This window comes from Priapulus caudatus, unplaced genomic scaffold, assembly GCF_000485595.1.
Source record: "Priapulus caudatus unplaced genomic scaffold, Priapulus_caudatus-5.0.1 Scaffold856, whole genome shotgun sequence".
In the NCBI taxonomy this organism is placed as follows: Eukaryota; Metazoa; Priapulida; class Priapulimorpha; order Priapulimorphida; family Priapulidae; genus Priapulus; species Priapulus caudatus.
The window spans coordinates 48,949-61,903 of record NW_014577917.1 but is presented as its reverse complement, the minus strand read 5'-3'; the positions used below and the strand labels follow the sequence as shown (position 1 = coordinate 61,903).

Below are 12,955 nucleotides of genomic sequence, written 5' to 3'. Positions count from 1 at the left end.
TGCCAAAGGGAGTTAATCCTGCAAAAGGCTCCACGCATACGGCTTCGTAAAAGAAAGCCGAGATATGTTTAGGTTCACGCTAATGGACAGCAAGGTTTCTTCTCAGGGGAAATTAGACAAAGGAGGTAATGGCCAGTTTGGGGAAACACGCGCATGATGGATTCAAAGGCGTGCCCCAAGCACGCATGCAGACGCTGCAGATGGACCCAGGGGAGAAAGGTAGAGGGAGAACTCCCCCTCTCGCTGAGGGAAGGGGATCTGGGGGATCACCCCCAGCATATTTACACTATTTTGATAATGGCGGGTAAATACAGGAACATTTTCACAACGGCGATGTTAAACTTGACAATGGCAGTGCGCCACTGTGCCTCATATGTATAAGAAACCCTGGACAGCTGTTTGCTGACCAGCTGTGGAGGCTTAGGCTACGACGTTACCAATTGCCTAGCTGTTATAAGCATGCAATCTTCAGGAAGTTCGCACAAGAACTGAACGAGACGAGACAATTAAGAAAGGAACGGAACAGAATATAAGAAAAGACGAAATAAGAGTGAAGGACGTCAGGATGACAGGAAAGGGGAGTAGAAGGGAGGAGAAGAAAGGAAAGCTGAAGAAAGAACAGGAAAGAGGATGAAAGGAAAGAAGAGTAGACAAATGGAGAAAATGGCAGAGGAGATGAGAGGAGAGGAGAAGAGAGAGAAGACAGGAGAGGAGGAGAAATAAATAAATAAGAATAGTATAGAAGAGGAGAGAAGATGAGAGCATAGATGAGAAGTGAAAGGAATGAACAAAGAAAGCGAAATAATAGCGACGTCATAATGAGAAAAGAGTTGATTTCGCCATTTATGATAAAATTATGACTCACATTTACAGGTGCTGCCATCTGACAGTAAGTAGTAACCAATGGGGCAGCTGCAAACATGTGCGCCGTGCGTATTCAGGCAGTAGGTGGCATTATAGCAGCTTTGCATCGTATCCGAGCCACACTCGTTGATGTCTGCCAATGTATGCCAGAGCAACACGTCAAAATGTCTGTACACCCTGAACATTACACTACTACAACTGCATGAAGAGTTTAATTGACTGAGCTTAAACTTCAATGACTTCTCATTATTTTTGTTACAAATAACGTATATCTATATTACCTTACATTGTAACTGTATCTAACACACAAGCACCCACTGACAGCTCAGCAGACGAAGAAAAGTACACAGCAAAAACTAAGAATTTTTTTAGAATCCACAAAATGTAAAATCAAAAAAATCAATATAAATTTACTCGCAATTATTACTTTGTTGGGGTTGAACCAGTAAAATTCTGCACAGAATGAACACTACAGCAGCAATTAAATGCAGCAGCATGTAATTTAACTGCTATTGTAGCACTACTGTTCGACATTTAAATATGAAACTTGGATACACCTATGACAGAAGCACCCAGTATATACCTAGACAATGCATGGCGTTGGGGGCCAAGACAAACCCAGTTCCACAGATGCATCTTCCAGAGACTAGACTATCGCTACAACCCTGGGAACAGCCTGCATTGTCTGGCTCACTGCATGCATCCTGACCTGAAACGTACATGGCTATCCTTTAGTATTAATAGTCAACAAAATTATGGCTAAATCTGTCCTCACATTACCATTGCATCGCTGGACATCATTCATCATATACATATTTTAAATATAAATAAATAAATATATTATATATTTATTGATTTATATTGAAAATATGCATATTATATATATATATATATAAACGCAACTACTATCAATTAACATATTAAGATATTCAATTAATGTTTTAGTTCATATTGTCACAACATTAAAGGAGCATGCACAGAGACAATCACTATAATGTCACGTCACAGAGGCAATCACTATAATATGTCACGTCACGTCTGCCGCTAGCTAGGCTTCTAGTATAGGCAGCAGGCAGGAAAATTGATTGCCAGGCCCGACGAATGAATAACCCGAACAAAAGCCAAGGAGGAAAAATGTAGGGCACGACCAATTATTTTTCATAATGTAATGATGTTGCTGGACAGGAAATGAATAGAAACATGACTCAACACACTCAACAAGTGTGCCCAACCATATATATCTAATATATATATATATATATCTAATTAACCAAACACTTGACGTCAACTGCCACTGCTGCAAGTAACGTGTATACTACAATAATACACAATCAATCAACCAGTCAATTAAATTATCAATAACCAACAAATATACCAATCAATTCATTATTCAATCAACCAATCAATTAGTCAATTAATCAACTAATCAGGTGGACGTTTCAGAGTTCGATGACCAAATTCATGAGGACTGCCTGGTTCTTTTAGTAATCACACCAAGAGAGAAATTAGAGCAACTCACAGTGCTTAACTAACTCAATAGCAGGCACGCGTGCAGTGGCAGTCAACATGTTATGGAAAGGGAAGATGCAGTCTAGAGAATAATCACCTCCACAGTCAATTCCATTTCCTAGGTAGCCAGCATTGCAAACGCACGTGTATCCACCTGCTGTGTTAGTGCACGTAGCTCTAGTGGGGTGGCACGAATTCAGATCAGGGTCTCCACACTCGTCAATGTCTACAAAGGGGAGGTTAGCGAATGAAGAAAGTTTTGAGTACCGGTCTCCCTATATCCTTAACCCTAACCCTAACTCCTGACTCTAATCCAAACTTCTAACCCTGACATAACCGTCTTCGATCTGCATGACCTTAATATTAACCGAACTCTAAGTGTTTAATTAAAATTCAGGGACAAAGTAAAATGAACAAAAATGTTAAACAATCTCTATTGTTAGAATTACCCCCCTCCCCTTCTAACCTGAACACTGGGTGTCACTGATGCTGCTGTAGCCATGGTGACAAGAACACATGAACGACCCCCGGTAATTGATACAGTCTTGTTCACAAGTGTGTGTTCCGGCTCCGCATTCGTCGACGTCTGCAAGCAAATATGCCAAATTATTGTAGTGGGCTCACCGCAGATATAACGCGTCCATAACGCGTCAATCAATCATCTATGATCTATATAAGAGCAGCTAGGGCACATGAGAAATTTGATGATCGGAGAGAGCCGGAAGTAGCTGCTGCCCTGGTTATAATACCAATAGACAATAGAAATGGTGTACTGCCTAACCTATCTGTGCAATTTTAGGCTTTCCACGACACAAAAGCAAACGCGTGGTGTTGTGAGGGGTTTATAGTCTGTGAGTATAGAGGAGCACCCGAAGCTAGTCGCTAGCTTTTCAATATAGAGCTGCCTATATGGTCGATCGGTTCTTTGCAGAATAATCACTGCAGTGGCTTGGCATTTTGGAAGGGATAAACGGATCGGCTAGGAACATATGTGATTGGAGTTTGACTAAAGAGATTTACTTTACATTTATTTTGTCTGATTTATTCAACGTTTGATGGAAACGATCGAGTTTAGTTTAAATAGAAACATTAATAAAATATTGAGTTACGCATTCAGTACACGAAAGCCTAAAACTAGCTGCAGGTATATATTTGTGTATCAAGTGAAAAGTGAAAAATCGCAGCACTACTCTTAAGTGGAAAATATGCTGGGTACATATATAGTATCAGTTACGCAGATGGGGTCGTTGTCGTATCAGGTACTACAGATATGTACCCGAGGTAGTTTTAGGTTGTTTAGTATTATGTTTATATTTTTATATGAGGTATGTTTAGGCTTAGGGTTAGGGTTAGGGTTAGGGAATTAGGGTTAGTGTTAGGGTTAGGGTCCACTTCTGTAGTACAAGTCTGGTACACTTTGTGTATACATATATATTATGTACATCGGGTACATATCTGTAGTACCTGATACGACAACGACCCCTTGAGCATCAGTTACAATCCTCTAATATAGCTATTAATTGCATTCTGATATCTGATAGAAAGTACATTATTTTCCTTGGGGACACGACTGTGCGGGCATGAGAGAGACCAAACCAGAGTAGGAAGAGAGAGAGCGTCAGCCGCGGCTCACTAAACATGTACGCGGGCAATCAAAACGCTCTGACAGTTCACATGTACCGTTATATGGAGAAATGAGCATGTGCACAGGTGGCACATAGTGTTAGCCATCGAATAAAATTGAAAATGAAAAATCGGTAAAAAATTCCCTAAAACCTTGAGAGCATCAGTGATCTACCTGGCTAAATAGACTATTATACTAGTAGTCTAAGACTACCCCATGCCAGACGATACAGTTGAATCGCAGTTAATCGTTACACCCCTAGTAATTAAAACTGATTATGTACACGCATGCACGCACGAACGCACGCACGCACGTACGCATGCACACACACATGCACATGCACATATTTAAAACGATGTGTGGTATTTCATTCCTAAAACAACATTTCCTTATTTATAGTTTAGTGTAGTATTTCTTATCACTTATAGAGATAATCTTATGCTATCAGGGAAACTTACGAACCTTGGCATCGAATTCTGCTACCCGGTGTCAGTTGATAGCCTGCCTTGCACGTGCACTCGTAGGTGCCACGCTTGTTAATGCAGGTAGCTGCACCAGGCTGGATGCTACACAAACTGGTTTCTTCACATTCATTGACATCTGAAACACATGGTAAAACATCGTGTGACTGCACTACTGCACAATATACTAATCCCAATTGTTACCCCAGTGTTTACGTAAACTAGCGTCGACAATTTAAACGAATAAAAATCTTTGCATTACAAACAAAGAACAAGTATTAAAATCCCAATAATTACACACAAAAAGTACAGAATGACACCATATATGCCTCTGCACTATTATTGCAGTTATTGCATTAATATGGTAGGAAGACATCACTTGAGAGGCCTATACTGATATGGAGTAGAAGCACACATGCTTGAGAGTTTTCCAGGCCTGCTATTTTCACAGGGAATAAAACACAAAATCCGACTTCTAGTGATTCTTGCTACCAGGAGCTTAATTGCTAGCTCTGACCGTCACTGGCTGGCTATACTATACTAGTTAGCACTAACATACTATATGTGCCCACATGTATATATTTTCTACAATTCCTATACCGGTATCTATATGATAAAATCTACATGGTTACCAGTTACCATAGCCTTAAAAGTAATTTTTGCCGGCTGTATGACACCACCCAACTACTTTTAAAACTTACATTAAGCACCTTATGCTAAATTGGCAGTATAACTAGCAATGCAAGAAGTAAAGTTGTTAGTCGTCATGGTAACCACTCACCGACGCATTCTGTTGCATTGAAGAGTCTGAAGCCCGACTGACAGACGCACGTGACGATCCGCCCGGATGCTGCCTCTATGATGGCACACGCTGCCACGCTAATGCACGCACTTGCCTCCATCTCCGTACATGCTACAGTCGCTGCGACATGTCAAGGACAGATGAAGATAACACGACAACAGCAATACATATGTCTAAATACAATACACATTCTATTATCCGAAACCCTTGGGACCAGACACGTTTCGGAATTCGGAATTTATCAGATTTTGGAATGGTAGTACAGTACAGATATACATACCGTATATCCTGCAACTAGCCATAGTACTATAAAAACCCAAGTTTTCAAGAGGCCAAGTGCTGTACCGGTACTACTACAGTACAATATGTATGAGTAATTCCAAACAATTTTTCTGCAGTGAACCTTCTGCAGCCAAACGCGAGCTTTGGTGTGCAGATGACCTCCACGAAAAAAACCTTCGGTTTTCGGAGCTTTTCGGTTTTCAGAATTTCGGATAATAGATTGTGTACTGTATATACATGTATAAAATATAAAATATGTTACATATAATGCCGCCTCATGATGATGTCATAGTAGCTCCAAGAAACAGCCATGTCTTGTGAGATTATAAAGTGTTGAGTGACCTATAGTATACTTTTAGTGTTGCAGCCACGACAGGTATTGCCAGTGGAAATAAATACCTGACAGCATGTATTTCATCAATTAGGGCCATATGAAGACGCAATTAGTGAATAGATATCGAAGCGATATAACTGCTGCTGAGCAAACCGAGTGATAATGAGCTGTACTCATGGTGACTACACGTACGTCTGCAGACAGTAGCATAGTCTGGGTCGATGGTGAAGCCAGCGTGGCAGGTGCAGTGGAAACCGCCTACTGTGTTCACACACAGTTGCTGACATCTGTTATCTTCCCAAACATCACACTCGTCCACATCTGCAGCAGCAATCAGTATTGCTTACAAACGAATCAACAGTTCATTATGTCTTAAATATATACATATATTACATTATATAAGTTGCTATATATTTGTGTTTTTAGTTTAACAAACTTATAACTGCTTCGTCTGCAATGGGGTGTGCATATCTGCCTTTATACAGAGCGAGTGAGCCAGTAAGTACGTGAGCGAATGAGTTAGTGAGTGAACGATAAAATAATTTTACCACAGTAAAATTATAGCCCTTTTACCCAATTATAGGCCTTGATAGGCCTACACATAATTTAACTGTGGATAAATTAATTTTACTGCGTTAGAAATCATTTTAAAATGGTGAAATTATAGCCCTTTTACCCAATTGATGGCCTTGTTACGCATAATTTTACCGCACATGATTTATTTTTACCACGGTTAAATTATGAGTAACAAGGCCTCTGATTTGGTAAAAGGGCTATAATTTTACTGGGTTTAAATTATTTTTACCACGTTAGATTAAGTGAGTGAGTGAGTGAGCGAGTTAGTGAATAAGTAAGTGAGTTAGTGACTTAGGAAGTTAATGAGTGAGTGAGTGAGTGAATGAGTGAGTGAGTGAGTGAGTGAGTGAGTGAGTGAGTGAGTGAGTGAGTGAGTGAGTGAGTGAGTGAGCAAGTTAGTGAGTGCGCGACTGAGTAAACTAATGAGTGAGTGAGTGAGTGAGTGAGTGAGTGAGTGAGTAAGTGGGTGAGAGTGAGTGCGCAAGTGAGTATTAGTAAGTGAGTGAGTGAATAAATGAGTGAGTGAGTGAGTGAGTGAGTGAGTGAGTGAGTGAGTGAGTGAGTGAGTGAGTGAGTGAGTGAGTGAGTGAGCGAGTTAGTGAGTGAATGAACGAGCTAGTGAGTGAGTGAGTGACTGCATGAGTGATTGAGCAAATGAGTGATAGAGCGAGTGATAACGCTTTAGTGTGCGAGTGAGCGAGTGAGTGAGTCAGCAAGCGAGTGTGTGCGTGCATGCATGCGTGCGTGGGCACGTGCGTGAGTGAGTGAGCAAGCAAGCGAGTGAATGAGTGAGTGAGTGCGTGCGTGCGTGGGTACGTACGTGAGTGAGTGTGCAAGCAAGCGAGTAAATGAGTGAGTGAGTGTGTGCGTGCGTGGGTACGTGCATGAGTGAGTGAAGGTGTGATTGAATGAGTGAGTTAGCGAGTTAGTATGTGAGTGAGTGATTAAGCGAGCAAGCGAGCTAGTGCGTGCGTGGATACATGCGGGAGTGAGTGAGTAAGCGAATTAGTATGTGAGTGAGTGAGTGAGTGATCATGAGTGACTGGTGTGACTGAGCGAAACAGTGAGTGAATGCGTCAGTGAGGGAGTGAGTGAGTAAGCAAGTGAGTGCATACGTGTGTGTGTGTGTGTGTGTGTGTGTGTGTGTGTGTGTGTGTGTGTGTGTGTGTGTGTGTGCGACTGAGTGAGCGAGTGAGTGACAAAGTACGTGAGTGAGTGAGTGAGTGCGCCACTTGCCTGTACAGAGACGAGCCTATCCCATACGCAGCTATCATCATTTCACCTACGTAGAGACTACACCTATACACACGCACCTGTGCAAGCACCGGCCACATTGCGTTCGTAGCCTCGCATACAGATGCACTCGTACGAGCCGTCGAGGTTGTGACAGGCTGAGAAGTCTGGACACGGGTCTAGTGCAGAGCATTCATCCACATCTGAAACGTTCAACAGTATAGATTTGAGGGGTGGGCTTTTACAGTTAGGACCTTCAGGAAAATAAGGAGTTACATAGTCTAAAATAGAGGGAAAATAGGAATTTATGTGAAAAATGTAAAGGCTAAAATATAGGTCCAAAGAAATAGGAAAAATAGATGATAGTATCCAAAAGTAGGAAATTCTTAAAAACATAAAATAGAAAAAGGAGAGAAAATAGGGGCTTGCCAAACACAGACACACGTGTACGTATATGTTTACTAGTATTTGTATATCATCCATTGCTTAAGTCATATGAACCCCTATCTCTAGATTTTGCAAAAAGTATCACTCCCACCACTCACACACCACGAAGTTTATTAAATCCAGGCGACTACCCACCCCCTTAAGTAACGCTCACAGGGTCGTTTGTCGTATCAGGTACTACAGATATTGTTGTTCCTTGAGAGGTACATAATTGTTATATCACATAAGTGTATGCCAGACTTGTACTTACATGATTAGTGTTTACCTTTATTACCTTCTATACCTAACATACGCTCATATAAAAATATAAAACATAATCTAAAACGAAACCTAAAACTTACCACGCGGGTACATATCTGTAGTACCTGATACGACAACGACCCCATCTGCCTTAGTAATATGTAATATACCACTACCACCCAGTGGCGTAGCTAAGATTTTTTTCAGCGGGGGGGGGGGCACTGGGGGGGCGCCGAACCCCCAGATTGAGATGGGCTGGGTTCGAACGTTCTTTCATTGTATTATACTGTTTCTAGACGGGCAATTGTTTTTCTAACTTCAAAATTTTTTTTTATGCAAGATGAATTTTCAGTTGGGGGAGCAACAGAAAAATTTGGGGGGGGCCCATGCCCCCCAGGCCCCACTGCCGTAGGCTTACGCCGCCTTCTACACCACAAGTCACCTTACTGAACGATTATTATGTACCACTACCACACAAGCTTACTAAACAATGTTAATGTACAACTACCACCACAGAGCAACTTAACTAACATATGTTATGTACAACTACCACCACAAACACAATTACTAGACCAATTAATATACCACATATGTAACATCTTCTTTCCTATTGGTCTTTCAGAATTGAGTCATCAAACCATCAGCCACCACCATCAGTAACACTGGTCAACGACGTTATAAACTGGACAACCACAGGACGCATAACGGTGAACTTGACACTGACAATTCGCAACGTGCAATGCCTGCACGCACCGAAATTGCCCGACAAGACACCAAACCTCTCCCCTGCGAATGTGCAGTCTTTGGGCCGGCTTTATCAGGAACTTCACCCTGTTCCTCCCGGTCGTTACCTACCCACGAGCAATGAGAGAAAGAAAAACATTGGGCGCGAGGGAGGAAACATTGGGAGAAACCGACATAATGAGGGCTGCTGAAACGTTTTGGTGGAACACACAAGCGACTTCCCACCCCCTTGTAAGTCTTGGCAACCACGTCAGGATCAGAACCAAACTGGCCCTAGCACCACTGGAGATGGGGATAAAACTGGACAGAGCGTGAATTAGAGGTCCCGCCCAACCACGACCAGTACGTGGGTGAGTGTCGACGTCAGGGACGTAGTTACAGTCGCGCCAATAGGAACGTGCTGCGGGATGTAATAACCGATACACCCGCTACAACCCGCCGACGTACCATATATTGATGAACCATCGCACAGCATGCATCTAGATGGGCCCAGGTCAAAGCCAAATGGAAACCTCTCATAAGCCCATCGGGAAAACATGAAGGTGGCCACTCAGAGTCATCACCAACACACCATCAGTACCCCGGAACCGCTAACCTGGCCCAGCGTCCAGAGTGTGTCATCGTCACCAACCTTCAAATGAACGGCAGGTGCCACCAGTTCCCGGATGCCCATCAGCAGCTTCGACCGACTTCCGATGAGACAATCATTACACCCGCTAGACCTCGACAATGGCCTGGAGGTCCACATCGCAACCAGCAACTGTCTCCTCGGGCATCACCCAAGAACCCCAGTACACAGCCGGACACAGTAATGCTGCCGGACAATCCTACTGCACCGACCAGAACCATGACATGCGTCAGACGACGACCTGCCTGGCAGACATCGGGCGACTATGATATGTCAAAATAGTGTCGTATTTGTGACAGACACATCATAAACTTTACTTGTTAATTTTTAACATTAATTTCTTATGGACAAGTGCTCCTAAATCAAACATTGAGTTATTTACCATAAGTATGGTAAAGACATCACTCTAAAGATTTATGCTTTCATTTCATGTGTTACTTTTAATCAGTCAGTCATTGGCACCTCTCTTTGAATACAGACATACCAAAGACTTGGGAGAAATAGACAATAATATACCACAATGTAACTCTCTTTCCTATTTCCTCTTTCCTCGAGTCCCATCATTTGTAATCTGTATTGAATAAAGACTGATTTACGAAATGGACGTGTTCCTATCTACTTACTAACATGTAATATACCACTACCACGACCACCACTTACTAACATGTTATGTACCACTACTAACACAAGCACTTACTAACATGTAATGTACAACTACCACCACAAGCACTTACTAACATGTAAATTGTAATGTACCACTATCACGACCACCACATACTAACATGTAATATACTACTAGCACGACCATCACTTACTAATATGTAATATACAACATGTACAACTACCACAACTTACCAACACATTCCGCGTGGAGGCGGTAGTATCCCGTCTCACACTGGCAGGTGAAACTACCAAGTGTGTTCACACAGTTCCCGTGCGAACCACACATGTCGCTTGATCCAGCACACTCGTCCACATCTGCAGAGGTAACTAGATGTCAACGACCCAGACACCTTTATCAACATTTATTGGTAGACTTATTAATATAACCACGATAATATCAGAAAAACCCTCAAATAGAGAGGGAGATAGAAACAAGATGAAAAGAGGGACGGCAAAGAAAGTTATCAGTAAGACTGCTCGGTGGGAGTTGTAATCATGGTCATTTCCTTTATCAAATAACGCATTGGACAGACACGTATGCAACCTCATCTGATTGCGAGTTAGTGAAAAATCTAAGGCCAAATAAATAGATTAAGGTAGCTTTGCGGACCATTCTCCACATCTTTTCCAATATCCATTTCCATCTCCCATTTTACCTACCCTCTCGGTTCCCACTCAATGTCCCTTTCAACATCCCATTCAACCTCCATTCCCAACTGTCTTCTTACGTTCCTATCTCCCTTCAAATTTCTTCATTTTATTTGTTCTTCAATTTTTTTCTAGATCTCCCTTCTCACCTCTCTTCCCAGCTCACTCCGCAACTTCTTTTTCATCTCCCTTCCTACCTGTCTCCTCATATCCATCCCCACCTCCATTCGTACCTTCTTTCCTATCTCCCTTCCTACCTCACCCCAACTTTTCTCCCTATCCCTATTCCAACCTCTCTCAGACATGGTGAACAGTTAGTGTTTACCTCGCAGTTGTGGGGCAAAGAGATAAAGACAGAGAAAGAAAGAGAGAGAGAGAGAGAGAGAGAGAGAGAGAGAGAGAGAGATAGGGAGAGAATAAATATATATATATATATATATATATATATATATATATATATATATATTATATAGAGATGAGAGAGCAGGACGAGAGAGAGAGAGTGAGAGAGGAGGAGAGGATAAGATATATATATATATATATATAGAAAAAGCAGAGAAAGGGAGAGAAAGAGAGAGACGAGAGAGAGGAGAGAGAGCAGAGGAGAGAGGAGAGAGAGAGAGAGAGAAGAGATACCTTCACATGAGTAGCTGTCATCAGCTCGTATGAAGCCTTGGTGGCAGCCGCAGGCATAGCCTCCCCTGGCAGGTTTGTACACGTATGCTCACACCTAGCCACCCCGGCTGATGCACACTCGTTGTAGTCTACGGGTCATGTAGAATACAAGGCACTCAGGCATGTCAACAAGTGCATGTGTTGACGGAATGAGGTTTGACAACAGTTTATGAAGCTAATTGCTTTACGAAAGGCAATGAATACGCGCGCTTTCTTTGTTTTTCCTAAAGTTAGCCATAATATAATAGGAATGATGCATGCTGATATGATATTGGTATTTGAAAATGATTCGAGGAAGATTTTCCGTGTCGAGAACACATTATATGAACGGCACTACACACAAAGATTACGTGTGTGTGGAAAGATTATATTCTCGCAATACTATGCTGCATATAATACAGAAGTATATACAAACAAAGATTTGTCATTTAAAATTTTTAAATCATGAATATCCTAAATAGAAAAACATTGATTTCTAATAACTAAGCATCGGACACTCCTTTTGATTTTATTTATTGGTAGTAAATAAAAAAACGAATTTAGCAAAAAACATTAGTTTTTATTCGCTCCTGATGATATGGTACCGTAGCACACTTGACCGTCGCCTCTGTGGTCGTTGGGACAGCTAGAGCAGATGTACGCCGGGCTGGACACACTCGTATTGTTAGCAGGCACGTCCTGGCAGACAACACCTGTACAAGCACAGCAACATTAAACTCACGCGAAATGGGAGAAAGTGATAGAGCGTGTGCATGAGCAAGCGAGAGAAAAGCAAGAATATCAAGAGAGAATGATAAAGCGTAAGAGAGTGTGAAAGAAAGAGAGAGAGAGAAAGAGAAAGAAAGAGAGAGAGAGAGAGAGAGAGAGAGAGAAAGAGAGAGGGGAGAGCAGAGAGAGGAGAAGAGGAAGAGAGAAGCAGAGAGAGGAGGGGGAGAGAGAGAGAGAGAGAGAGAGAGAGAGAGGGAGAAAGAATAAGAATAGAGAGAGAGAGAGGGAGAGAGAAAGAAAGACAGAGAGAGAGAGAGCACCAATTGTTACTTCTACCAATGCTTGGAAACTTCACAGAGATGTGCATCTATGTACGTGTATATTTTAATGCATCCATGCGTGGTTGCATGTGTGGACACGCACCTGGGAAACAGGGGCTGTCAGCACACCCATCTAAGTCATACTGACAGAGAAAGGAGAGGCCTGTGTAGCCGTGCACACAGACGCAGCGTGCCAT

General features: G+C 42.1%; 1 protein-coding gene across 1 annotated transcript in view; it reads right to left on the bottom strand.

The window, feature by feature from the left end:
• The window catches only part of LOC106814019 (fibrillin-1-like), a 32,599-nt gene extending 19,644 nt beyond the window's left edge, over positions 1 to 12,955 (bottom strand). The window contains exons 1-12 of the mRNA XM_014818276.1: positions 12,862 to 12,955; positions 12,315 to 12,422; positions 11,692 to 11,778; positions 10,600 to 10,722; positions 7,766 to 7,888; positions 6,069 to 6,197; positions 5,240 to 5,380; positions 4,460 to 4,597; positions 2,840 to 2,959; positions 2,471 to 2,599; positions 1,448 to 1,573; positions 866 to 997 (exon numbers count right to left, since the gene is read on the bottom strand). Of these exons, the coding sequence (XP_014673762.1) occupies positions 866 to 997; positions 1,448 to 1,573; positions 2,471 to 2,599; positions 2,840 to 2,959; positions 4,460 to 4,597; positions 5,240 to 5,380; positions 6,069 to 6,197; positions 7,766 to 7,888; positions 10,600 to 10,722; positions 11,692 to 11,778; positions 12,315 to 12,422; positions 12,862 to 12,955 (1,450 nt within the window). The remainder of the gene's footprint in view (positions 1 to 865; positions 998 to 1,447; positions 1,574 to 2,470; positions 2,600 to 2,839; positions 2,960 to 4,459; positions 4,598 to 5,239; positions 5,381 to 6,068; positions 6,198 to 7,765; positions 7,889 to 10,599; positions 10,723 to 11,691; positions 11,779 to 12,314; positions 12,423 to 12,861) is intronic.